Source organism: Myotis myotis, unplaced genomic scaffold (assembly GCF_014108235.1).
Source record: "Myotis myotis isolate mMyoMyo1 unplaced genomic scaffold, mMyoMyo1.p scaffold_m19_p_6, whole genome shotgun sequence".
Taxonomy (NCBI): domain Eukaryota; kingdom Metazoa; phylum Chordata; class Mammalia; order Chiroptera; family Vespertilionidae; genus Myotis; species Myotis myotis.
Window position 1 is genome coordinate 28,902,263 of NW_023416368.1, and position 27,786 is coordinate 28,930,048.

General features: G+C 48.3%; 1 protein-coding gene across 4 annotated transcripts; it reads left to right on the top strand.

Annotated features, from left to right (window-relative positions):
• Nucleotides 1–7,042: 7,042 nt before the first annotated feature.
• HBEGF (heparin binding EGF like growth factor) lies at nt 7,043–18,708 on the top strand. Of its 4 annotated transcripts, XM_036313146.1 has the most exons (7): nt 7,043–7,383; nt 7,589–7,762; nt 8,646–8,786; nt 10,688–10,868; nt 15,905–16,060; nt 16,839–16,929; nt 17,287–18,708. In XM_036313146.1, exons 1-6 carry the CDS (start codon nt 7,338–7,340, stop codon nt 16,909–16,911), a joined length of 771 nt encoding a protein of 256 aa, XP_036169039.1. In that variant the 5' UTR covers nt 7,043–7,337; the 3' UTR covers nt 16,912–16,929; nt 17,287–18,708. The 4 variants fall into 4 exon arrangements, with proteins under 4 accessions (XP_036169039.1, XP_036169038.1, XP_036169041.1 ...); XM_036313145.1 differs by lacking the exon at nt 16,839–16,929; XM_036313148.1 differs by lacking the exon at nt 8,646–8,786 and having other exon boundaries at nt 7,045–7,383.
• The last annotated feature ends 9,078 nt before the right edge of the window (nt 18,709–27,786 follow it).

Consider the following 27,786-nt stretch of genomic DNA (forward strand, 5'->3'; position numbering starts at 1 on the left):
TCTATATCAGATAATCATGAGTCAAACTTCTTAACCCTGACCTACATGAAGAATTTATTACACTTTATTCAGGCACTGATCAGGGACCTTATGTGTAATAGCATCTAGCACAGCATTTTTACAAAGGATACAGGAAGGCTTTTCATGTGAATATCTCTTGTGTGAGTGGTTCTCAATCCTTTCGCAATCAATATTTTCTTTTTAGACATGTTGTTAATACTTGCTTACTATCCTGAAATAAAGTTCACAGATAATATCCTATCTGCACATTTACTCTTTAAAGAAAGTCAATGCCCTAGTTAATATAAAAGAGAAAATGATTTAAAATGTTTGAATATGCAAAGGCTTGGTCACGACTACTCTAGAAATCTCAATGAAGTAGCCCACTGCTTGCATCTACACAGACTTATTGTGAATGTGACAGCTACAAATACTGACTGCTACAGCTGTGCTGTTTGGCCATTCATATAACACCAAAATGAACAATTCACATCAATTTAATTCCTGGAAAACTCAGTGCAAAAGCTTTTTTTTTTTTTTTTTTTTTACATTAGAGATAATTCTCAGTGCAAGTAATTATAATCACATTTTTCATCCATTTAAATGACTGAGGGGACACTTAAAAGCAGTGTGGAATGCGGGACAATTCTTAATTCTGTGGGCCTGACAGCTTTTCCACCCCCAAATGCCTCTGAGGACTGCCCAATCAGTGACAACCAAAAACTCCCCGAGATTCCTAAATGTCCTCTAGGGGTCAGTATCACTTCCTTTGTGAACCGCTGTCTTAGATCAACCCTCAATTATTATTCTTATTAATTCTCACCAGAGGATATTTTTCCACTGATCTTTTTAGAGAGAGGGAAAGACAAAGAGAAACGCTGATGTGAGAGAAACACATTGATTGGTTGCCTTCTGCACGAGCTGACCAGGGCCCAGGCCGGGGAGGAGCCTGCAACCACGGTATGTTGCCCTTGACCTGAATCCAACCTGGGACCCTTTGGTCCGCAAGCCAATGCTCTGTTCACTGGGTCAAACCGACTAGGGAATCCTCAGTTATTAAAAAGAGCAGATGGGTAATGCTAAACTATTAAACTGCAGCTCTGTGACCACATTCTTAAGAGAAACTGAACGTACACATTCTGGGTTCAGGATGTGTTGTGACCTCATTCCAAGGTTGAGCCCCAGAGACGTTAATAACAGTACGGACCTATTTACGTAGAGCTTTCCATTTTGCCAAGCATTTTCTCCTTCAATTGTCACAAGAACCTTTTAGGTGGTGGTTAGTCTCCCCACTTACAGAGGAAGAAGCGGAGGTGCAGAGAAAAAGGGCTATCAATGCCCTGTAGTAGATCAGCCACTGCTGACGGACATAAGATTGCTTCAGCAAGCTTTCTGACCGAGCATGACTGCAAACTATTCGTGATGGATGGCACCCACCGGCCAGTGCCCCAAACAGAACAATTGTTTCAACCCCTCATTTTACATATGAGGAACCTGAAGCTTGAAGAGGGAGATGGGTTGTGTGATGGGTGAGTGGGGGATCACTTGCTCCCTCCCTGCTGACAGAGAGCCATCAGTGCTAGGGCAAGTGGCCAAGTCCTGGCACTGGAGTTGTTGATTCCTCACAGTTACAGAATGGGCCCCAAAATGGAAGAGGATGGCTTAGACTCCAGGCCTAAGCCAAGTACATTATTATACATGGCCCTTCTTCAACATCCTCTGGGGATGACAGAGTTCCTGAACCTCTCAACTCTCCCCACCTCATCCACTCCTACTCTTCATTCTATTCAAATAGATCCTGACCCTAGGCCATCAGACATGAGAGCCTGTCCGCCCCCAAGTATGCATGAAGTGTTACCTGGTTCTACCGCCAGGCAGCGTAGGAGGTTCATAGGGACTCCAAAGGGCAAGCCTGAGCTCATCTCCAAAATTGCCTGAGAGAGCAGGGGTCAGAGAAGTCCACTTGGGGCAAGGAGCAATGACCGCTTACCTTGAACTTCCAAGTTTGGGTGACTCTGGCTTATGGCCACCTGGTAATAGAGGTATCCTTAATGGAAGCTTTACCCCTCTCCCCAGTCAGCAGAGCTCTGGTCTGCCTAGGATTCACTCCTCCTGGTTAGTGGAAGAAGGCAGCTGACTCAACTCCCTCAGGGAGCACATGCTTCTCTCTGAGCTCTGAGCCAGGGTAGCTTTCTTTTTTTAAAAAAAAAAAAAAATATTTTTATTGATTTCAGAGAGAAAGAGAGATAGAAACATCAATAATGAGAGGAATCATTGATCAGCTGCTTCCTGCACACCCTCTACTGGGGTTGGAGCCTGCAGCCTGGGCATGTGCCCTGACCGGGAATCGAACCGTGGCCTCCTGGTCCATAGATCATGCTCAACCACTGAGCCATGCCGCGGGGCAGGGTTGCTTTCTTGGGTGGAGGTTTCCAAAACTCTGAGTTGCCTTGCAGATCCCCATCTCACTGGTCAGCATGGCCATCTATCCGCAGAGAGGACCACTTCAGTTCTGACGCCCAGGGTAATACAGAACCTTATTTAAGTTCCCACTGGAAGGAAGGAAGGAAGGAAGGAAGGAAGGAAGGAAGGAAGGAAGGAAGGAAGGAAGGAAGGAAGGAAGGGAGGGAGGGAAAGGAGAGGAGAGGAGGAAGAAGGAAGGGAGGGGAGCGCAGGGGAGGGGAGGAAAGGAGAAAAGAGGAAAGAAAAAGAAAGAAAGAAAGAAAGAAAGAAAGAAAGAAAGAAAGAAAGAAAGAAAGAAAGAAAGAAGAAAGAAAAGAAGCATTTGTTTTTAATAACAGCTGTCACTGAGTAAGCAACTACTATGGGCCAGACATCATATTCTGCTTTATGCACATGATCTGATTTAATCATACAAGAGTCCTATAATAATAGTTACTATTATCTCCATTTTGCAGATGAGCAAACTGTAGGTCAGAGAAGCTGAATAACATATCCAAAGTTAGAAAGCTAAAAGAATAGCAGAAACAAAATTTGAGCCCATGGCTGTCTGGCTTCTGAGAGTGTACCCATTTCACTGGCTGCCCTGCTGCCCTGACCTAATCCTCATTCCAGCCTGTGAGACAGATTCTTACCCTCATCTCCAGGATAGATGGAGCACTGAGCCTCAGTAAAGCTGATGATGTTACTGCTGCTAGAAGCAGGGGGAGGGTGGCTGTCGCTTCATCCATTTATTCAGGGTAATGTGGAGCTTAAGAGCACAAGCCCAAGAGAAATCGAGGCTGAGATTCTTACTAGTAGGGTGACCTTGGTATTCACCCCTTTGAGTTTTGACCCTTTAAAATGGGGAGGATTGTCTAGTTGTAGGACAGTTGGGAGGACCACACAAGATAATGCATGTGAAGTGCTGAGCACGTGGGAAGTGTCTTTACTTAAAGCTCCCCTACCCCTGCCGTAGAGATTCAGATTTTGTTCAGATGCCTGACACATTATGCTGGTTAACTATGCAGCCCGATTAGCTTCTGAGCCTGGCCAATGTAAGAGTTACTTGCCCAAAGTATAAATGCTTGGGCCCTGCCCCACGAGGTCTTGAATTAGGAGGACTGAACTGGGGCTTAGGCTTTCTTATCTTTAATAAATTCCCAGGTGATTATGATGCATAGCCACGTTTGGGAGAACCAACCTACTAGAGTAGACATCTCAGCCACAGTGGGGAAGAGACTCAGACTGGTTCCTCTCTGAGTTCCCTCTGAAAGGGTTCTTGTCACCAGCACCTCTTTTGTCTAGTTCCTCCCACTGGCTTCTGAGTGCTCTCCCCAAATCAAGGTCTACATGGCTTAGCAGGGAGTCAGTTAGTGGCTCTCAGAGTATCATGGACCTGGCTCTCCAGAGGCCTGGGAACCCAGTGCAGGGCTGGGAGGCAGGATGCCAGGGTTTCTAACGCCTTCACCTCACCAGTGCCCCATGACCAGTAAGTCTCCAAGTCTCAGTTTTCTCCTGGTCAATAGATAAGGAAAGCAGAGTGGCCCATTTGGACTCAGCTTCCTTAGAAGTGTATCCCTGGCACCTGACAGCCAGAGAGCAGGTAGGGGAAGACATGAAAGAATTCTGCCTAACTGTACTTCCCCATTGACATCTCACTTGATGGTCACAATGATAGGGCATGAAATCCAATGTCTACCTTGCTCTGTGACAGCCACTGTTATCTTTCCCTAGCCTTTGCTCCAATATTATCTTCTATTCCTCCTCCCTTTCTGGCCTGCTTGCTGTTCCTTGAATGCTCCACACTTGTTCCCACCTAGCTTTTGCACTATTTGCATGGCTTGGACTGCTTTTGCCAGGGATGACAACAAATCTGGTTCCTTCTTCTTATTCATGCTTCAGCTGACATGTTACCTGCTCAGAGAAGCTTTTGCCTAATCAGTCACCGAATCTAAATTGTCATCCCAAGCATTGGGACACATCGTTTTGTAGTACATATATAATTGTATTTTTCTGTTGTTGTTAATCCTCACCAGAGGATATTTTTTCCATTGATTTTTAGAAAGAGTGGAAGGGAGGGAGGGAGGAAGGGAGAGAGTGAGAGCGAGGGGGTGGGCGGGGAAAGAAAGAAAAAGAGAGAGAGAGAGAGAGAGAGAGAGAGAGAGAGAGAGAGAGAAAACCATCTATGTGAGAGAGGCACATTGATTGACTGCCTTCCACATGCGCCCACATAGGGGCGGGGGCTAGAATCTGCAACCCAGGTATGTGCCCTTGACCGGGAATCAAACCTGAGACTCTTTGGTCCTCGAGCTGATGCTCTAACCACTTATACACACCAGCCAGGGCCATTATTGTATTTTAGCGTTCATCTTGGCACTTGTCATCATAGCATCTATTTTTCCTTCTTTATTGACTTTGTCCTGCCTGTCTCCCCTATTATAGAATGTAAGCTCCTTGAAAGCACACCCGTGGCTGTCTGGTTTATTGCTGTGTCCCTGGTGCCTGAAAAGCATTCAGCAAATATTGGGAATAAACAAGTTAATGAGATTGCCCCTGCATTAACTGCAATTTCTTTTTTGGTCATTGGACGCTCAATGCTCTGAGAGGGGAAGTGACTGTCCCCAATACATTCCAGGCCTTTTGTCTTCTTTCCCAGGCCCTTCCGGTAAAACCTGGCTGACACACAAACCTAGCGGGGGTGAGGCTTCCAGGTGTGATGAAAGCTTGGAGTTGCCCTGTGAATGGGACTAAGGCTGATGTAGGGGTGAGAAGGCGGAAGAGCACGCAAAGGGAGAGGCAGGCTGGAACAGGACAGCAGGGTGTGAACCTGGCCTTGGGTCAGGGAAAGGGTGGGTGCCTTGGCTGTGTGTCTGGAAGTATTTCCCTCCCCCCTCCCCCGGGGAGAGCCCTGACCCCAAGGTGGCTTTGTTTGGGGGAAGCAGGTGATCAGACAGCTGCTGAGGGAGAAAAAAAAAAAGGTGCGGCCTTCATGGTGACCATCCACGGAGGTCCTAGGCCCAATACCTATCACCCAAAGGAGTAATTCTACAGTGGCACTTGGCCAAATAGGTGACAGGTTAAGCTTCCACCTGAAACCAGCCCAACCACAGCATGGCACCACATACAGCGAAGCAAAGGGAGAAAGGAGGCCTCCAAGGGAATGGAGTGATCCAGGTGGAACGCTTAGTGATGATGATGATGATGATGATGATGATGATAAGGTCACAGTTATTGAGAGTTTATAATATGCCTGGCACTATACTAACTGCTTTATATGTGTTCCCTTGTTCAATCTTCAAAAACCTCTCTCCAAAGTAGGTGCTAATATTATTACTGTTATCCCCTTTTCAGAGGTGTGGAAACAGGCTCAGTGAGATTAAATAACTTGTCCAAAGTCAGAAAGTAGAGAAGGCAGGATTCCAATTTAGGGCTGTAGTAATTCCAGTGCCCCTTAGAACCTAGGCTGGGAGGGCTGCCTGGGGCAGGTTAAGAGGGCAGAGCCTGATTGACCCCTGCAAAAGTGGGGATGGAGAGGGACAGTCGGATAGACGATGTATAAATAGCAGGCCTGTTTTTATCCCTACACATGGGCGGAAGCAGCGCATTCTGGCACAATTTGAGGGCTCTGAATGCCAACCCAGCCCTGTGTCATACAAATCCCTTCCCAGCACGTCCCTACGAGCTGAAATACCTACTGAGAGTCATTTCTTTGGGTCAGGACATTGACTTCAGAAGACCCTAGTCACAGTAAAAAGGTTGGAAGAGAAACACATCAATCTCCTGGCACCTATTGAACAAAGCAACCTAGGCTAGCTAGCTTGGTCCTGCAGCAGTGGGCTCAATTTTTATGTTGGGGAAGAAGGTGATATTCAAAGGCAAGGAAAAGTATGAGGCTTGTTTCATAGCCTGTGTTGTCCAATCCCAGAAGCCTGGGAATTATAACCCATAGTTCAAAAATCCTAATGGATACTATCCTCTAGGGGGGAGATGCGGGGAGCCGCTCCCTGGCTGGAAGAGTCCTAACCTCCTTTGCTTTGGTTGAATTGATACCAAGCGCCTGCAATTGCAACTCTGGTTACTCTGGGGCTCATGAGATCTGCTGGCATTCATGTGTCTACTTTTTAAATGATAAATCAATGTATTATTACTTACTACTTACAGTGTTAGTAGGCAAAGAAGCGAGTTTCCAAAACTCAGAAGCTGACATGGCGGAGAGCCCTGGTTTGGAGCAGGGAGGCCTTAGGGACTGGGCCTGGGAGAAGGGAAGGAATGAGGGGTGTCCAGGAACAGAACTCAGCTCAGCGGTGACAAGGCTGCAGCGCGGCAAGGGTTTGGGGAAAGGTAGGAACTGGTTCCCGCCACCTGCCGGTCACCAGTCTTACCCACAGTCAGGCCCTGGCTGCCCTGGCCTGGTCTCAAAAAATGTGAGCGCCGCCCCTACTCCCGCCCCCTTCCCCGTCGCGCCCGCCGGGTCGGGGGCTACTCTGCAGGCGCCGGGAGCCGGGCGATGTCCCAGCGCGGGAGGGGGGGGCGGGGGGGATGGCGCGGGCGGGGCGGGGCGGAGCGTCGGCGCCTCCCGGAGCCTTATTCCCGGCCGCGCGCTGGCAGCGCTCAGTCGACCGAAGGAGCCGCACGCATCACGTTGCAGGCCACCCTGACCGAAGCGCAGGGGCACGGGCGGACGGACGCACGCACGGACTGACGGAGGGAGCAGACCGAAGCCCAGCGGCCACTAGCTCCGCGCAGGTTCCCGCAAGGCTTGCACCCAAAGGCCGGCGGCGACCGTGCCCCACGGAATCTCCTGAGCTCCTCCCGCCCCAGTTCCTGTGCCAGCGCCCAGGGGCCGCTGCCTCCAAAGTGATTGTTGCCTCGTAGCCTCCGCTGGGTCCGGGAACATGAAGCTGCTGCCGTCGGTGGTGCTGAAGCTCTTTCTAGCTGCAGGTAAGAGGGCTGCCGACGCCCCCGGAGGTCTGGGGGCGGGGGGATGGGGACGCTCTGCTGGGGGTACCGGGGGAAGGTCGCTGCAGCGCCCCCGGCGTGGGCCACTTGGTGGGGCCCGTGCACCCTGGCAGGCGGACGCTGGCATCGTGTGGCGACCCGGGGTCTGGGCGGAGGGTCTGATGCGGCCTCGCCCCTTCCCTCGCAGTGCTCTCGGCGTTGGTGACCGGAGAGAGCCTGGAGCGGCTTCGGAGAGGGCTGGCGGGTGGAACCAGCAACCTGGGATCTCCCACTGACTCTACGGACCAGCTGCTGCCCCCCGGAGGCGTCAGAGGCCGGGAAGTCCTGGACTTAGAAGGGGCCGACCTGGATCTTTTCAGAGGTGGGTGTGGGAGCTGCCCATCCTCAAACCCTGGTGGGCAGGTGAAGAATAAGCAGACCCAGGATTCTTGTTGTTTGGGCACCTGTGGGTTTGGGGTATTTATGGAAGACTTCAAGGAAAAGCTGCTCGGCCTGGAAAGCTTACTGATGGATCCTGGAATATGGACCCCTCTCTTTCTTGCTCTTGGTTCCCATATTCCAAGTTGCTGGTCTTCTGGGTACCTTGGAGCACATTGAAACAGGCAAGGTGTCTGGGGTCTGTCCATTCCTCTGAGGTATGCCGGGTGGTAGGCACAAGAAATGATTGAGATGCTTTCCCTAGAGTTTCTATGTAAAAATGGGCATAAGCCCTAATTCCCACATCAAATGACTATTACTGTAGAAAATAACAGGTGTGGAGATGGTAGGCACATAGTAGGTGTGCAGTGTGACGCTCCTCCATCCACCTGTCTCCAGGTTGGGGAAACAGCGGGGAATGAGAAACTGTTGGTCTCCCAGGGTGAAGCCAGCACCTCCTGGGGAGGCTATGAGTGAGGAGCACTGGGTCCCTAGGGAGCTGTATTGAAATGCTTAGTGCCTACAAATCCTCCCCCAAAACCTGGAGACTTCCTGGCCACCTTGAGTCCCTGAGAGAAACTCCGAGGGAGGAAGGGCCCAGTGGGATCCTCCAAAATAGCAGATGTGGCTATGGCTGAGTATTGGTGCAGATGGGGCAGAATCCAGAGCCTCTGACATTGCCCACATCCTGGACCCAGCCACCTGCAGCAATTCTTGAGGGTGGAGCAGGGACTGAGCCCTGGAGGACCGGAATGACTATATTTGGTTGGAAAGATACCCACCTGTTCTAGCCCCGCCCTGAGCCACCCTTCTCCCTCCTTATCCAGCGCTTCCCTTAGGTGCTGTATCTGCTTTGTCTAAATCAAGGGTCTGCTGCAAAGCTGAACCTGGACTCCCACTCTTCATCCTCTCACAGTGGACCTTTCTGGTCACCCCTGAATGCTCCTGGCCCTCACCTCCTAGGCTGGGTGAGCTGGGTTGTGACTCACCCTCCACCCACATGCCTGCTCCTCATACCTCTGCAGACCTGACTCATGGCTCCCTCTGCCTGGCAGGAGACAGGTTGTCACCCTGTCACTCTTTCCTTCGCCTCTCTGATTGGCTTGGGTTATCTGCCTCAATTTCACCACAGCTCTGGTCACTGGGTTGTCTGGGCATCTTTTATTAAGTGCATACTGTGTTCTAGGCACTCAACATGTCATTGTGGGTTAATTAATCCTTATAGCAATCCTCTGAGATGGGAACTCTTACTGTTCACTTTTTATCAAGAATCCCAAGAATCAGAGAGATTAAGTGATTTACCTGAGTTCACATGGCTGAAATTAGAGCACAGGCCTGCTGACGTCAGAGCCCATTCATTGTCTCATTCCTGGCTCAGCATCCCAGGTGCTCTAGACTTGTCTGGGGGAGGGGACAGGAGTGTGTGAGGCAGCTTGGTGTATTGGGAAGGAGCCCTGGGTACGGAGTCCACAGATTATGCTTCTAATTCAAACCCTATATGACTTTGTATGATCTTGGGCAAGTCACTGCCTTTGGGAACCTCAAGTTTTTCACTTGAAATGGAAAGCCATGATATTCTTTTTTTCCCCCTTTAAAGTGTTTTTATTGATTTTAGAGAGATAGGAAGGGGGGGGGGAGAGAGAGAGAGAGAGAGAGAGAGAGAGAGAGAGAGAGAGAAGAGAATGAATTGATGTGAGAGAAAAACATTGATCAATTGCCCCCTGTACACCATCTGACTGGGATCAAACCTGCAACCTGGGCACGTGCTCTGGTGGGGAATTGAACTGCCTGCCCTTCAGTGCATAGGATGACGCTCAACCAACTGAGTCACACCAGCCAGTGTGGAAAGCCATAATATTCTTTGAAGTCATTTCCAGCTTGAGTATCCTGGATCTCCAGTCTCACGTTTGATGCTCACCTGTCTGCCAGATACTTAGCTACAGCCATGGACAGTGGGCACCTTTTTTCCAGCTGGGGGCAGGGAAGACGGGGGACTGGTGTCAGTCCCAGCTGGATGTCTGTGGGAGGTGGTTTTTCCCTTTTGAAGTGTGAAAGAATGGGGGGAATCATCGTTGTTTCAGTTCCTTCTGGATAGTCCCTTACTTTTTGTCTTTCTATCCCTTCTACACACTGTCCTCCCTATCCTAGAGAGCCAGGGCATTTGGAGATAAATGTAAATGGACCTATGAGAGAAGTGGTGAGCTGCAAAGGGCACAGAGCAGGACAGATATTTTGCTTGAAGTAAAAACAGCAAGGCCCTGAACAGGGATGGCTTACTTGCTAAGCTCATGGTACTCCGGTGCTAACAGGTACCCCAGAGGAGTCCACCTGGACATGGGCACTGTTCTTATTTTAGGAACGCCCCCCCCCCCCCCCCCAAAACAACCCTCCAAGAACCTTCTCCAGAAGCAGTTTTATCTCTGACATGGTCTTCCTGCAAGTGAGCACTGAGTGCAGCATCAGGAAATGAGGTTGATTTAAGGCCAACAGAGAACCAGGTTGGCATGGGACAACAGGAGATGGGGATGGACAGTGGGATGGGGGCGAGGTTGGTAGAATTGCCCCATCAGTTGCAGTTACTCAACAGAAGCTAGCATCCTTCTTGGAATGAAGTTCTTAAACGGAAGTTGTGAAATGCCTTCCTTGGGAACCCATGAGACTCTACTTCTTCCACCACTTTCTGGTTTTTCTGCCCACTCTTTTCTTCAGCCTTTGGGAGGTTCTGAGCCAATGGGCCTCCCCAGGCTTCTGACCTCAGGTGGGATCAGAGAGTACATTCTCCTTCCAGATGCTGTGCTGTTCTGGTTCTTTCTCTGCAGGGGTTGGTGGGGGGAGGCCAAAGACTTAACAGAGTCCTTTTCTCCTGCAGCTCCTTTCTCCTCCAAGCCACAAGCTCTGGCCACCCCCGGCAAGGACGAGCGTGGGAAAAGAAAGAAGAAAGGCAAAAAGGGGTTGGGAAAGAAGAGAGACCCGTGTCTTAGGAAATACAAGGACTTCTGCATCCATGGAGAATGCAAATATGTGAAGGAGCTCCGGGCTCCATCCTGCATGTGAGTTCCTGCCCCCAGGCTGACGCTCAGCCCGCTCTTGTCAGCCACGTGGCTGTTCCTAGTTGTCACTGTTCCTTGAATTCATAATTCCACCCAGTTTCTTCTCAACCTTGGGGCGGAAGTTGGGAGGAAGGGAAATATTTTTAGTTAGAGGAAGGGGCATCCCCCGCATAGGATGCAATTTCCTGTGGTGTGGGTCTGTGACGTTCTTTCATCCTTGGGGTCATTTCCTGCTTGCTCAGAAATAAGCATGTGGCTAGGAGAGCCGACACCTGAAGACAGGTCCTTCATTCCCTGCCTCATGCCTACTCCAGATGGAGTATTTCTGGGTGGAGCAGTGCTCCTGTAGCCTCCTTTCCTAGGCCCTGCAGGCAGGTATGTGGTACATTTGGACACATGCTGTGCAGGCATGTGTGCCCTTGAACATGTGTGCACATGAATGAGCTAATGTGGGTTGAGTCTAAGGCATGGTAGGACTGCACAGAGAGTGATCCTCATGGGAGTGGGGAGAAACCTCTCCTCCCCTTTTTCTCCCCCTTCCCCCAGCAAGGGCCAGGAGGTAGGGCACATGGTGGGTATTGGCCTTTGGTCATGGGGTGGGAGAACACTTCCTTTGTGCAAGATTAACAGGAAGTGGAGCCCAATCCAGTAGACATCAGCCCCCAGTCAGGCAGCACCACCCTTCCCTAGGCAGGGTTGTGGGTGGAGGGGCCATGGGTTCCCCAGCTGATCTGTCAGGCCATGCCCAGAAAACGGCTGTCTTGGCAACCCCTCAGGGATGACGGCACTGCCATGCTCTCTGGCAGGCATAATGTCGCCAGTGTGCCTGAGGCCAACACCCGCGTCAGGCAGTAAACATCCACTCTCTCCTGCTGGGCATGAGGCCCTATGGGGAGGCAGGCTCTGTGACCGGGGAGACTCTGGACAGGGCCAGGAGAATGCTGGGTGCACACCACCTCCTAACCTGTCAAGAAGCCTGGCTGCCTGGCATCTTTTCTGTGATGGTGAAGATCCCTTGGCTTTTTAAAACTTCCTCGTCCCGTCTGATCTCACATAGCCATGCTGCCCTGTACTTGGCAAGTGGCAGACAGACTTACTCCCCACCTTGTCCACAGTCACTTGTGTCATCTCCTATAACATCCTTGTCAGGAGCTTGGTATTGGAGGGGGTTGCTTAAGAATGACATAGACAGTCTCCACATTATACTTCCCAAGGCCTTGGGACAGGGCAGGAAATGTTTGTCTTAAATTTTTAAAATGGCATCATTAACACAGGGTGGAGGCAGTGACTCTGAGGGTAGTCAAGAGGGATTGAGGCCAGGAATCTGTCTGGGCCAAATGGGACCAGGGCGTTGGTGGATGGACTTCCACTGCTCAGCTGAGAACCCTTGTAAGATTGCTCTCCTGGACAGCTGGCCTCAGCCGGCCACCTAAAGCCAGAGAACCTAAAGGGTGCGCAGGGCCACGGTGGCCCTAGGGATGGTGATGATAACCATGATGATGCTTCTCTCCTTTGCCCTGAAGTTTATATTTAACTTGAATTGAGCCCAACAGGTGTATGTTGCACGCCTACATGATGCCAGTTGAGCATGTATGTGATGCCAGCTGTTCTAGGGGGTGGGAAGATATAGTCCGGTCATGGGATTCTCAAAAGCTCTCTGCTGGGTAGGCATTGCTTACTATCTCTACTTGAAAGATGAAGAAACTGGAGCCAGGAAGTAGGAAGTGATTTGCCTGAGATCAACAGCTAAATAAGTGGATGGAAACAGGACAGGGACTCAGGTGCCTGACTTCCAGTCCAACATGGTTTTTATGTCCCCGGGCTGCCCTGGGTGTTGGCTGGCATCCTTCTTCCCTGCCTATCCTTACAGAGTTTGAGCCGGATTTTAAAGAGGGCAGCTGTTAGCCTAGAGGTCTTTAAGACTTTTACTAGGCGAAGAGAATGGCAATCTGATTTGAAGACTTCCTAGGCATATTTTCAAGGGGCTGGATTCTGTGTCTGGTTGACTGTCTCCTGCCTCCAGCCCTTGGTATACAGGGCAGAAGGCACCAAGAAGACGCAGAGCTCTTGGTTTGGGGGAATGTGACATCTGGGCACCTACATCTGGGGCCCTTTGTGGCTCCTCCTTGCCTCCAGACCAGGAACCACCACAGGATGTGTCCAGGCTGCTGTGGTGAGCTTGAGGCTAGTTGGCTTCCTAAGCCAGCCCTCCCCGGCCTTCATCCACAGGAAAACTCTTTTGTGTCACCAGCCAAATGTTACCCTCAAAGAGCAGTTTCCTGGGGCTCCTGACTGGCTGCTGACCCAGATATTGGCTGCAAAGTTTCCTGTGGCTGGAGGAAACCTGGGAGCAGCTGGGTTGAGGACTCAGAGCTGGCATGGGGACAGGCTTGAGGGCTCTACTTGCCTCACTGCCAAGTGCTGAGAAGGAATGGCAAACCCCTTCTCTTTGGATCCTCTGACTTTGGTGCCCCCTTCCTCAGGTATGGGCAGTACCCTCTGGAGTCTGATTATATAATAATGCATACATACATGGGACTTAGCCTCTTATTAAGTGCTTTTATCTATATTATTTGATCTTCACAATACTCTAGTGAAGTAGGCATTTATTATTCTTGTATTTTTTTAAAAAATATTTTTATTGCCCTAGCTGGTTTGACTCACTGGATAGAGCGTTGGCCTGGGGACTGAAGGGTCCCAGGTTCGATTCCGGTCAAGGACATATACCTTGGTTGCAGGCTCATCCCCAGTAGGGTGTGTGCAGGAGGCAGCTGATCGATGCTTCTCTCTCATCGATGTTTCTAACTCTCTATCTCTCTCCCTTCCTCTCTGTAAAAAATCAATAAATATATTAAAAAAATATTTTTATTGATTTCAGAGAGGAAGGGAGAGGGAGAGGGAGAGAGAGATAGAAACATCAATGATGAGAGAGAATTATTGATCTGCTGCCTCTTGCATGTCCCACACTGGGGATTGAGCCCACAACCCAGGCTTGTGCCCTGACTAGGAATCGAACCATGACCTCCTGGTTCATAGGTCGACGCTCAACCACTGAGCCATGCCAGCTGGGCATTATTCCTGTATTTTACATGAGAAAACCAATGCTCTGAAAGGTAAACGTAACTGCCCAAGATTGCCTGGGTAGAAGTAGCAGCAGAGCCAGTCTGGAACTCAGGTATTCTGAGCCCCCTGCACCAATGGTGCCCCCTCCACCTCCTGGAGTAGAGGTGGAGAAACCCAGTTTGGAAGATGTCTCTGGACCCTAGGGGGTTCTTGCTTCTGTGTAATACAAGCTCTGAAATGGGTCACAGACATGGGTAGGAGGGTCATGTCCCAGTTTGATGGAGCACCCACTCTCTGGCTCTGGAGAAGACACACAATCTTGCCCCCACCCTGGGGTGTTTGGAATGCACTCATCCTCCCTCCTTCCCTGGGGAAGCCAGGAGTCTGCTGCAAAGGGAGGGGGAGGTGGGTAATAGGATGTTTACATTATTATCCTTTTGACTCAGGGTGGGGGTGGAAGGATTATGTAACTGGATTGCAGGACCCTGAGGCCAAGCTTTATTTCTATCATCTGAGTAACTACCTGTGGGGTTTGAATGATAGGCTGCAAGTGAAAAACAGGCTCAACTTCAGCTTTCCTCCCTCTGGGAGAGCAAGTATCTGAAGTCATCCAAACTGCTGGATTGAATCCTGCCTTTACCACTCTCTAGCTGTGTAACCTTAGCTAAGAAGTTAAGCCTCAGTCTCGTCATCTTTAAAATGGAGAGAGTAATTCCTACTTCATAGAGATGTTTTTAAGGTTAAACGAAATGATCCTTGTAAAGAAATTAGCAGAGCACCTGGCTTATTTATTATTTAAGTTAATAATAACAATAACAGCAACAGTAATAATAACAGTAACAGTCAGAGAGCAGGGCCCAACAGCCCTAGGAACCCATCAACCCATCACATGTGTATTTTCCTGGGGTAACTTGCACTGTTTATGAATTTGGAATCTGCCAAGACTGGTTTCTCGTCTTAGCTCTCCTGCATGCTAGTTGTTTAACTTTTGGCAGCACACTGAGCTCAGAGTCAGACCATCTAGTCCACACCTCTGCCCTCTGCAACCCATGGGGAAAGCAGCTCTGCCCTGCTGCGTGCCATGGCATTCCTACCTACATCAAAGGATCTCCCGGTGCTCAGAATAAGGAAGGGACGGAAACGTGCTTGTTCAATTGTAAGCGCTTCCGAGTCTTCCTAAGAGCTTCCAGGAAATGCTTTGTGTTAGAAGAAGCAGTTGCCATCTGATTTATTTCTAAAGTGAGAATAGCCAGGGGTTTGTTTTTGACATTCTTCCACTCTCTGGCAGGACAGCTGGGCACAATATTACCTTGGTTTGTTTGCTTTGTCCTGGGACGAAGGAGGCCCCATAGCCCAGTGTTCAGAGGCCAAAGGCCTCTCAAGTTGGACTCTGCACCCAGGGAGAGCTGGGAGTTAATTGAAGGGAACTTGAGAAAAGTGACTCCTGGCAAAGGCATGGGACCTATTAATAGGCTGGGCAGTGGCTGAGAGGGACTGAACTCGGGAAGCATTGATGGGGAAGGCCGGGTTTATTTCTGGGTCAGAGTGTTGAGAGGCCTCACTAGAGGGAGCGATACTGAATCTCCTCGGTTCAACCCACCAGCTCTGATGATTAAGTCCTCTTGACCGGCTTAAACAGGCCATCTTCCACACGTGCAATAAATCATCCACACGTGGAACACATCTAGCTGAGAGCTTGAAGTCCTCCCTCCTTTTTCCCTGCCTGGAGCAGGAATCTCAGGCCAGGGAATCAGAGGGATTGGTGAAGGGGGGTGCGATTCGGGGGAGGAAGGCGATGGAGCCCTCAGAGGGGCCTGTAAAGAGTCCGTACTGGAGAAGGATAGAGGGCAGGGATAATGGTTAGGGACCATGAGGGTGTGAGGAGTGGGATTTGGCTCATGTAGGTGGAACGTTGACAAAAGTGAAAGGCCAAACTAATAACCTCATCTTTGTTTTGTTCTGTCTTGAACCAGTTGCCACCTGGGTTACCACGGAGAGAGGTGCCATGGGCTGAGTCTCCCGGTGGAAAATCGCTTGTCTACTTATGACCACACAACCATCCTGGCTGTGGTGGCTGTGGTGCTGTCGTCTGTCTGTCTGCTCGTCATTGTGGGGCTTCTCATGTTTAGGTGAGTATTGGGGGCCTCTGCAGGCTGTTTCTGCAAATCACTTCCATTCCTTGTCTTCCTCCCGGGTCTTCTGCCTGGTGACCACATAAGCCCTCCAACCTCCCCAAATTCTGGGCTAGGATTCTGATTGCATTCCAAGGACAGGTTCTCCAAGGACCTGACTTCTCTGGTTTGACACGAGTCCAGTGTCTACAGCCAAGGGCAAAACTCACCAGGCCATAGCAGGTCCTGCTGCTCACAGCAGACCTGGTAACCCACCCATGGAACCACCTCTCCACACAGTTCTTTCTCCTGGCTTTGTTCTAGTGTGTGGTTTGGCATGGGTAGTGCTATTGGTATATCCTGCAAGTCTGAGGCATTTGGCCCTCAGGCCATGCTTCCAATCCAGGTTATGTTCTCGGTTGGGGGAGACCTACCAAGCACTCTGTGCTCATTTTCAAGCAGCATAACTCATTTGTTGTGAGACCTGGACCAATGTAGAGGGTTGTAGTCTTTGAGTGATTGTAATCTCTGTCCACCTACCTCACAGGGTGCTGTGAGGATTATATAAGTGAGGAGTAAATTTCTTAGCAAGTTGTAGCCTGCTGCTGTTAGTGTCAGTTTGGGTTCCTTGTCATAGTTGGACCTTTGATCAGACGCCTGTAGGGTTGCCATCCCTCTGGGCTTTTCCAAGTAGTGGGTGGAACCACCAATGACAGAACCCTTCAGAAGGACTCTTTCTGGGACCTGCGTCCTGTTGTAGCGGCAGAGGTTGCTCACAAAACTTAACCTTCCTCAGGTACCATAGGAGAGGAGGTTATGATGTGGAAAATGAAGAGAAAGTGAAGTTGGGCATGACTACTTCCCACTGAGAGAGACCTGTGCTCAAGGTAATGGTCCATTCTTTGCCCCATGGCACCATCACCACCTTCCCAGGATCTGTTTCAAGGCATACTGAATTCTTCTCTTGACCTGGGAGGGCAGGCTACTGTAGAGTTAGTGTCCCATTGCAGAATTGTTGTCCAAAAGGCTGTCAGTAGTTCATCTCCACTAAGGGTGAAAGTTGCTAGAGAGAGACCCAAGAGAGATGCCTGAGAGGGCAGCATTTCCAGCCCTCATCCCCTCTCCTCACCACCCTCCCCACCCTCTCCCAGAGGATCTTTCCACTTATTAAGACTGGATCTAGGAGACTCTTAAGACCCCTTAAGACTGGATCCAGCTTTAAAGTTCTTCCTCTTGTTCTTTAGGAACCAGCTGGGGACTGCTACCTCTGAGAAGACACAAGCTGATCACAGACTCTGCAGAGGGGAAGGACTTCACCGCCAGCCATGAAGACTCCCTCATCCCCAGTTGCCGTCCAGATTGGGCCTCCCAGTATTGCTTTATCAGAGCCTTCAAGTGCCAAACAGAATATGTCCAATGGGATCTGGGTCAGAAGGAAGCAAAAGTGAGGGACCTTCATGCTCTTCTGATTCCCCTTCACCAAACCCCACTTAACCCTATAAAGTTTGTTTAAACACTTGTCTTCTGGATTAAGATGCCAGTTAATTCCATATGCTCCAGGATCTTTGACTGAAAGAAAAAAAAAAGGGGGGAAGAAGGAAAGATTTGTGGACTGGAAGAAAGTAACAAAGATTGAAAAGCCACGGACTCAAGTAGTCACCAAGGGATCTGCCATTTGGACCCTACAGCGCTGGATTTGATGAGCTAACTGTGAAATACCACAAGCCTGAGAACTCTGAATTTTGGGACTTCTACCCAAATGGAAAAATAACAACTATTTTTTGTTTGTTTGTTTGTAAAATGCCTCTTAAATTATATATTTATTTTATTCTATGTATGTTAATTTATTTAGTTTTTAACAATCTAACAATAATATTTCAAGTGCCTAGACTGTTAACGTTGGCAATTTCCTGGCCTTCTACCCCGCATCCCCCTACCACTTGGCTCAGCATCACTATCTTCTGCCACAAATCTGAGGTGGCTCTATGACCCATCTGTCATCCATTGTCCACATTTCCACAGATCTTCCACGATCAGAGTGCCACAGGGGGCGGTCTGTATGGTCAGGATGTAGGAGTTAACTTTGTCAGATCCACTCTATGAGTTGGACTGCAGTCTTGCCTAGGCGATTTTGTCTACCGTTTGTGTTTTGAAAGCCCAAGGTGCTGATGTCAAAGTGTAACAGATATCGGTGTTTCCCCGTGTTCTCTCCCTGCCAAATCTCAGAAGAGGTTGGGCTTCCACGCTTGCAGCTTTCCTAACCCCCTACCCTCTATAGCCTCAGGCCCACAGAGTGGGATCTCACTCTCCCTTGTGTCAAGACATTTCTCTTACTCCTGCCATTCTTCTGGTGCTACTCCAAGAAGGGGTCAGTGCAGCAGGTGATAATCGAAAGAGGTATTAGTGGGAAAAAAGGCTGAGGAGGAACAGGAAACATTGGAGCTGACTGTTCTTGGTAATTGATAACCTACCAATTGCTACAGAGAAGATTGGAGGTGAGGATGGCTTTTGTGTGAACCCACCCACCTCACCAAAACTATAAACGTATGCTTTCATGGTCCCTTCTGGAAGTTTCTGGTGCCATTTCTGAACTGTTACAACTATATTTCCAAAACTGGTTCATATTTGTACTTTGCAATTCAAATAAAGATAACCCTTATTCCATAGTCTTCTGTCTGCTTGTTTTAACTGGGAATTAGTTTGACATAGGTATTTTCTAAGTCCTGATTCAATATTAGATCTACACTAGGCCTGTTTATGTATACTATCTTAGTATCCCCGACAACCCTGTGATGGAGGTACTACTATTGTCCCATTTTTGCAAAAGGGGGTTCAGAGAGGTTATGTAACTTGCCTAATGATACACAATTTTTAAATGACAGCCGGGATGGATAGTCTGAATCCAATTATTTATCTAAATAACTTATATTACACTACCTTTGACATGAAAGAGAATAGATCTTTCACATAGGCTGTGACCAGGAAAGACATCTGCCCATTCAATCAATAGACCCTGGACCCAGGGCCTGATCCTTGGCTGTATATACAAGCAGGCATTGCTCTTGGTGGAAGGTAGGCACCTTTGATTCCCCTCTCCTGCTCTACAACCAATCCATCAGCAAGTCTTACAATCCCTACCTTTAGAATATATGCCAAATGAAGCCACTTCTCATCACTGCCACTGCCATCACCCTAGTCCCATGGTCGGCAAACTGTGGCTCGCGAGCCACATGGGGCTCTTTGTCCCCTCGAGTGTGGCTCTTCCTAAGCCTTAGGAGTACCCTAATTAAGTTAATAACAATGTACCTACCTATATAGTTTACGTTTAAAAAATTTGGCTCTCAAAAGAAATTTCAATCGTTGTACTGTTGATATTTGGCTCTGTTGACTAATGAGTTTGCCGACCACTGCGTCCAATTCACCATTATCTCTTGTCTGGACTCTTGCAATGGCTTCCTCTCTCCTTTATTTCACTTTGGTCCCATATAGCCCATTTCCAATATAATAGACAGAGTGATCATTTAAAACGTAATCCAGATCTTGTCTGCCTTACAGGCCTTCCCTGACCACTTACTTATACATTAACACATTCTTCCCCCACCCCACTCTTCTTATTATCCTTATATTGTTTTATTTTTCTCTCTAGACCTTATCACCACTAACATATTATTTGTTTATTGTCTTTCTCTTCCTACTAGGATGCTAGTTCCATGAGGGTAGGTGTACATTTCTTCAATCCCAGATTCTAAAACAATGCAATTGAGTTGTAGGCACTCAATATTTGTTACAATGGATGAATATAAGAAATGACTGAAATCCACTCCAAGGCCAGCCAGTGAACAGGTATGTGATCCAATGCCTCCCTGGAAGTGTGGTGGGGTTAAAAGAAGGGCCTTTGTTTGAGAGTGTGGATGGGAATGGCAGGTCATGTGGCCATGGTGTCCTGGGTGGATTGAACACAAAGAGACCTATTGGGAGCCATTGGACAAGTGCCACTGGACTGCCCCCTCCTCATCCTCTTCTCTTGGAAATCTGTGACACTCTGAAGTTTTCCTAGGAGCCTACACAGAGATCTTGCATGTACTTTGAATATTCTTGTAAGACTTTCGGCCGTTGTAACTACCAAGGCTGAACATATACACATGCTATAATCCAGCGCTCTCACTCCTAGCCATATACATAAGAGAAATGACTGCATATGTTCACTAAAAGATACGTAAAAGTGACTTAGTGTTATTTACAATAACTGGAAACTTTCCAAATACTCGTCAGTATTTGATGATGAAATGAATAAATAAATTGTGATAGATCTATATAATGAAATACTAAAGAACAATATGGACAAATCTCACAAGCATAATGCTGAGTGAAAGAAGCCAGACACAAAAGGGTACATCTGTGCCACTTCATTTATTTAAAATTTAACAACAGGCAAAACGAATCTAGTAAAGGGAAAGAAATTAGGAAAGGAATTCCTATTGGGGTTGGTAATGACTGGAGGGGGCAGCTAGGGCAACTTCTGGTGTTCTGACAACATTATGTCCCGCAGTCTGGGTGCAGGCCAACCGGGTGAATTTGCTCTCTTTGAGAAAATTCATTGAGGATATTTGTGCATTTCTGTATCTGTTTTAAACACGAGCAAACATAGTTTTAAAAATTTGGATAGGGGATTCTTGTGCTATTTGCATTATATAAATCGCTGTAAAGTACCAATGTATTACTTTGGTAATCAGAGAAAATAGTACAGATATCAAAAATAACAGTGGGTTACTTTGAATTCTTCAGGGGGCTCCCTTTCCTGCTTGCTTCCAAACTTCAAGCTTCCAGCCTTCACGCAGGGCTGGGCTTTTCTGAGCCTACTTTGTTTCTCCCGCTAATGTTTCCTGTGGGCTCTGGGCTTCCTGCCTTTCAGCTCCTCTCTCCTCCTGGCCCTGCTGTTGATGGAGCGCTCCTTGGCGTTGTCAGAGCTCCCCTGGGCATCTACTTGGCTGATGTACTGACTCTGGGAGCCTCTGAACCTGCAGCCACTTCTCAAAATTGGCCAGCTCAGTAAGCACGGCCCACTGGACCGCACACTTTGCAGGCATCTTCTCAGCTACGTCTCGTCACAATCGAGGAGGTAGGTGCTCTGATTCTACTCATGTTGTAGATGCCAAAAGTGAGTGGTAAAGGCAAGATGTGCACTCAGGAAGCCTGCCTCCCAAGCCTTCATGCTAACCACGACGCTACATTCCCAAATGAGTTAGTTCTCAGTGCCAGACTATTTTCTCTTCTTTCCGTATCCAGAAATGGTATAGTAAAGAAATCTTATGAAAGGGATCTTAGGGAACAGCTCCTTAGAGCCCAAGAGTTTCTTCTCCTGCCCCCAGTTAATAGACTCACAGAAGGCCCGAGGTGCTGCATCAGGGAGCAGGGGAAGGAACAGGGGTGCAGGCTGACAAAAACTTGGGTCTGAGTCTAGGCTCCATTGTTTCCTAGGGAGTGCCCTCCTGCATGACACCTGGCCTCTCTGAACCTGTCTCCCTATCTATAAAATACGGATGATAAGAATATCCACCTGGAAAAGTTGCAAAAACGATATGTGTGAGTCAAGCGCCTCGCTCAGGCCAGGCCCATGCTAGATGCTCAGTAAACGTTGGCTATCTTCAGCAACCCATCCAAGGAGCTAATTAGTGAACAGCCAGGATTAAAACCCGGCCCTCCGATTCCCCATCCACAATTCTTTCCTTAGAAACAAACACTGCTTTTCAATCATTATTTTACATTTTAATCTCAACTTCTTTAATTTCAAAGAAGCCCAAACGGGTCTTAAATAAATATTTTTGGGTTTAAGAAGCCATGGAACAGCAACTATGTCCAAATATATCACTTCAACTCTGGCTGGCCTGACATTCTTCTTTTCATCAACAATGCCTGAAATTCAAGCTTCCTGTTTGAGAATGCTAATGCTCCTGGGAATAGCCAAGCGTTCAGGGGCTGGCATTCTTTGTTGGTGTCATTCATTTTAGCTTCATTCATTCAGCAAATATTTGTGGAGGCCTCCCTGTCACCTTCCAAATGAGATTCATGCTCAGAAGGAGGGGTCATTTTGATTAAGTGAGGGTAGGGTAAGAAAAGAAGTAATTTTGGAGCCAGGGCATTCATTTATTCATTCAAAGAAATGGACTGGGCAATTATAATGTGCCATGTACTATTCTTGTTGGAGAATAGGGACACAACTGACACATGGACCAACAATACATGTGTAAATAAAGAAATAGGATAATTTCAGAAATAAGTAACACACACAAAAGAGTGATGTGCTGAGGAGTCAGTGGGGAATTAATTTATATAGGCAGCTCAAGGAAGGCCACTCTGAGGAGGTAACACCTGGACTGGGATAAGAGGGGATCAGGCATGTGAAGGCCTGAGATAAAAATAAGCTTAATATGCATGAGGGACAGAAAGGGACCCCTGAGCTGCAGCGTAGCCTTTGGAGGTTGAAGAGGGAAGGAAGACTGGATCCTGTGAGGCCTTATAGATCACAATTTGGAAGCCAATGGAGTGTTTTGAGAGGAAGGGAGTGATATGATTTGATTTATGTCTTAAAAATAAATATATGGCCTGGCTGCTGTGGCTCAATGGTTGAGGGTTGACCTATGCATCAGGAGTTCACAGTTTGATTCTCAGTCAGGGCACATGCCTGGGTTGTAGGCTTGATCCCCAATATGGGGCATGCATCACTGATGTTTCTATCTCTCTCTCCCTCCACCTTCTTCTCTGAAATAAATAAAACTATATTTATTTAAAAAATATGACTGCTCTACAGAGAAGCGGGTCTACGGGGTGAAAGAGGAAGAAGCACGACCAGTTAGGAGACTTTTGCAGCCATCCAGGCAAGACATGCTAGTGGCCAGGATTAGAGTGGTAGCAGAGGAGGGGGTGAGAAATGGCCAGATTCAGGATATGTTTTAGAGGCATCACCTACAAGACATGCTGATGGATTGAATGTTGGTACCATGAGAAATAGAAAAATCAAGGATGATTTATTGAATTTTAGCCCAAGAAACTGTGTAAATGATGGTCCTGTTAACCAAATTAGGAAAGAAAGGAAGTTCAGAAAAGCCATGAAAATACTCTTTTGTGTACATATTAAGCCTATATGGGGTGAAGGAGGGCCGTGCAGAGAAAGCAATGGGAGGAAGGGGGATGCAAGGAGGAGAAGAAAAAAAAAGAGGCAAAAGGCTTCTAAATAGGAATCATACTTAATCCTCACACTGCCCCAGGGAGGTGGGTGGTATCATTACACCCAGTTTAATGGATGAGGGCCCTGAAACTCTGAGGAGTGAAGCACCTTGGGCAAGGCTGTTTGTTACTAAGTAATGCCCTTTGGCTTGATGCTGACCTTTTCTAGGAGGGCCCAGGCTCCTCGCTGAGCGTGAGCTCCTATCTTGGCCATCATTCTCCAAAGAGGAGAATTCTCTATGTTTTCCTTCTTGCTGTGGTGAGATGCCCAAGCCAGGGAGCAGGGCACCAGGCAATGTCTGTCACTCCATGGAGACCAACCCCCCAAAAGAGGAAAAAAAACACCCAGTCTCACCCTGTCCAAGAGCAGGAGCAGGAAGTTAGAATTGCCCCTTTCTGTGATTGATTTCCGCAGTGTCAGGCCACCACCAAATCAATATAATTTGGAGGTTGTTGTGGTTTGGATTTTCTTTTTGAACTTTTAAAATTGCACATTTTTTCTTGATTGCCCCCTTGATTGATGGAGAGGAGAACAGGGGCCTCTTAGCTCCCTGCCACCCACACAGCTGTGAAAGAAGCCAGCTGCCCTCTTGCTCTTCAGAGGACATCCCTCCCTCCCTCCCTGCTTTCCTCCCAGCATCTTGGCCATTACTAACCAACAGGGCATCCAAGGAAAAGGGCTCCTTTCAGGGCTGGAGCGCTGTACTTAGTGGATCATAGCCTGTGTGGGAGGCTGCTCCAAAGACTTATGATGTGGGTGTAGGAACCAGACAGACGGGAGGAATTAAGTCACCCTTTCCCCCAACCCTTATTCCCTTGCCTAACCTAGAAGTCACTGGGTTGGTTTCACTAGAATGAGGGAGTGGTTTTATTTCTGCTGTCTCCCAGCTTTTGACAGCGGTCAGGCTTTCAATGGGAATGTGAAACAAGGAAGAAGCTACCAGCTTATTCTTCCTTCACGCCACAAGTGTTTACATAACACTGGCTATGTACACCACGCCGCACCCAAGGCTCTCTAGGAAGGCCTTCCTTCTTTCTATTTCGTTCGTGGTACTGAGTGGGTTGGGTGGCCCTGTGCTTGGTAAGGAGGGCCATCAGGTCCTTTTGGGAGTAAATGGTTTGTCCTGCCCAGTGAATGCAACTCCAGACCCAGGCCGGAGAAATCTGACTCAAGTTCAAACCTGCAAGTACAGACATCCTATTCCAGGTGTGTGTTTGGACACCTTCTGGAGAAAGTCTGTCACCCACCCCCAGTCCCGGTTGGGTTAGTCACTCCTCCTCTGTGCATTAGACAATGCAAGGAAAGTCGGTCCTCTTCCCATAGCAGCTTTGGTGCTCCTTTCCCATGGCTTCCATCACATTGTCTATTGTCACTGTTTGCTCATCTATTTCTCACACTGTGAGCTCTTGGAATTCATGGAGTGAATCCTTGCAGCGCTGTACACCTGTGCCCCCATACAGTTCTCACCACATCAAAGGCTCTCACTCAGTGTTTGAGACATACGTGAATGAATGCATGACTAAATGAATGAGTGAAAACAAAGTGGAGGTTAAGAGTTTTGGCTCTTTATCAGACAACGTGGGTTCAAATCTTGCCCGTGCTGTTTTCTGGTTGTATTAAATCATGGATAAGTTATTTAATCTCTCAGAGCCTCAGTTTTCTTATTAGGACTTTTGTGAGGATAAAAGTGTATGTAAAGCCTTTATAACAATGCCTGGCATGGAATAAGGGCTCAATACATGATAGCTATTAACAAGCTCTGACTTCTAGTTTACCCTTGTGGGTCTTATTGGCACCTCCTTTTCTAGATCCTTGGCATAGCCAGGTCCTTTCCGGACTCAGGACTTAGCTCGCAGGCCTGTCCCAGTGGGTATAAGTCAGGGTCAGGTTGTGTAAGTGGGTACTGCACTGGACTTTCCTGAGAAAGGGAAACTGTGACGGGGCCTACAGCTGCGCAAACAGTTCAACTGTCACTCCATTGTCTCAGGCCTTCTCTGCTGGCGGGTATCCTCAGGAAAACAAGAACAGTGCTACATTTAAGGTGTCCGGATGACAGCCACATCAAATATGTGACCTTTTTCTAGGAAGCCTGTTTCCATGGTGAGCAGGCCTCATGCTCTTTCTCAAACCACGCTCTGTGGCTCACAGCCTGCTCTAGAATGTGATGGCAGTGGCCCCAGCAGCTGGGTGGGGACATCTGCCCAGGGTCTGCCCTTCCAAGATCTCCAGGGTGGGGGAGAAACTGAGATAGCCCCCCTGGGATATCTGATGCCCACACCAGCCCTCCAACCTGGAAGGATTTGTACTGAGGCCCTGATACTATGCTCCTACCCCCACCCAATATACACTCACACACTTAATGGCTCATGGCCAACTGGCTGCCAGGCCGGACAGAAAGAAGGGGGCCCTTTCTATGATTCCTGCATCTTAGGCACAGGCCCTGACCTCCTCTACCTCATCTTGGCAGCCTAGGCTGGGAGAGAGAGCCTGCTTCCCTGGCCTTGGCAGAATGTGTGTGCAGGGCCTGCCTCTGCAGCTGCCAGAACAGGAGCTGAATGCCCAGTGTGCCTGCCAAAGCTTGCTGACTTCTTTCTTCTTTCTCAGAGCTATGCAAACGGAGGCCTCTGAGGAATGCCAGGCTAACCTCCCCGACACCCGCCTCCCTCCTCCTGTGGCCTGTGTTCCCCCAACCCCCAAGGCTGGAGTCACATCAGAAAAATGCAGGGGAAGAAAGAAATCCCCCAATGTGTCATGACATTACATTTCCGCCTGGCGCTCAGAAACAAGAAAAACAGGAGGGGGAGGTGGAGGTAGCGTGCTATGGAGCCCAGTGACTGTCTCATTTCCATCTCACTGCCTCCCTGGGGTAGATCACCTGTTGCCTTGGGGCTGTTTTCTCATTAATAAGTGGGGGGCAAATCATCCTGACTCAGGTGGCAGAGAAACTCTAAGAATTAACCCTTTGCTATCATGAAAGAACAATGATATTCCTAAGAGGCTGCTGAGAAATGCCATATTGCAACTTTAAGTTGCAACTAGTTCACTGCTCACATGTCCTCATTTAACAGATGTAGACTGATTCCTACTCTGTTCTAGACACTAAGAACACAGGAGTAAACAGGATCCAGGCTCTGCCCTCTAGGAGCTTACACTCTAACAGGAAAGATAGACATTAAACAAGTCATAACAATCAAAAGTCAAGAGAGTTATCATGGGCAGTAGGGAGTGCCAGGGACATCCTGTTCTAGGGGTCAGGGAGGCTACTTCTTGAGGAAGTTAAATTCAAGTTAAGGCCAAAAGGATGAGCAGATGTAGTCTAAGGGAAGGGGTGGGGTCTAGAGTACTTGGGCAGAGGGACTAGTCAGGGCCGAGAGGGAGGATGATGCGAATGAGGAAGTGAAATGAGTTTGGTAAGATAGCAGAGATAACTGGGTTGGAGTCCGCGGAGGTGAAGAGGCTGCAGAGGGAGGCCAGGCCAGATCATGCAGGGCCTTTAAGATTGTGTCAAGGAGTTTGGACTGAATCCTCAGGGCAATGGGGAGCTAGTTGAAGGTTTTAAAGTAAGTGTGGGTAGGGGGTGGCATGATGGGATCTACTTTGGGTTGATGACTCAGGCTATAATGTGGAGAATGGGCTAGAGGGGTAGCTATAGTAGAGTGGGGAGACCAGTTAGTTGGTAGCTGTTACAGTATCTAAGGAGTCTGATGGTAGTAGCAGTGGAGAAGAAAAGTATATGAATTCTGCCCTTGCTGGTTTGGCTCAGTGGATAGAGCATTGGCCTGTGGACTGAAGGGTTCCAGGTTCGATTCCAGTCAAGGGCACATGTCCAGGTTGTGGTCTTGATCCCCAGTAGGGGGTGTGCAGGAGGCAGCCGATCAATGATTCTCATCATTGAAGCTTCTATCTCTCTCTTTCCCTCTCCCTTCTTCTCTGAAATCAATAAAAATACATTTTTAAAAAAAGAGAAGTATATGAATTCAAGAGAAATGTAGGATATATGTGGAGGATAAGAGAAAGAGAAAAGGAGTTAAGGATGATTGATACTTGGATTTTAGGCTTGTATGCCTGGGTGGAAAGCAGTGCCATCCACTGAGATGGGCCACACTGGAGATGGAGAGGCTGGTTGGGGGTGAAGATAGCAAACCCAGTTTGGTCACATTACATCTGAAGAGGTGACCACCATGTCAGTAGGGGTGTCCAGTGCACAGTTGTAGAGCTAAGTCTGAAGCCCAGGGTAGAGTTCTGGGTTGGAGAGGTGTCATTGTCCTGGAGAGAGCAAGGAGCTGGATAGTTAAGACAATGCTAGCTGCTCTAACAGCTAAGCTCCCAGCCTTGGTGGAGTATACAGTACTTGATTTCTTGCACAGGTTGAATCCAAAATGGGTGCTCCTAATAAATGGGAGACTCTTTCCCAAGTAGTTCAGGGACCAATGTCCTTCTATCTTGTGACTCTGCCATCTTTAATACATGGCTTCCAAGGTCACTGTGATTGTGAAAGTACATGATGGATCATGCATGG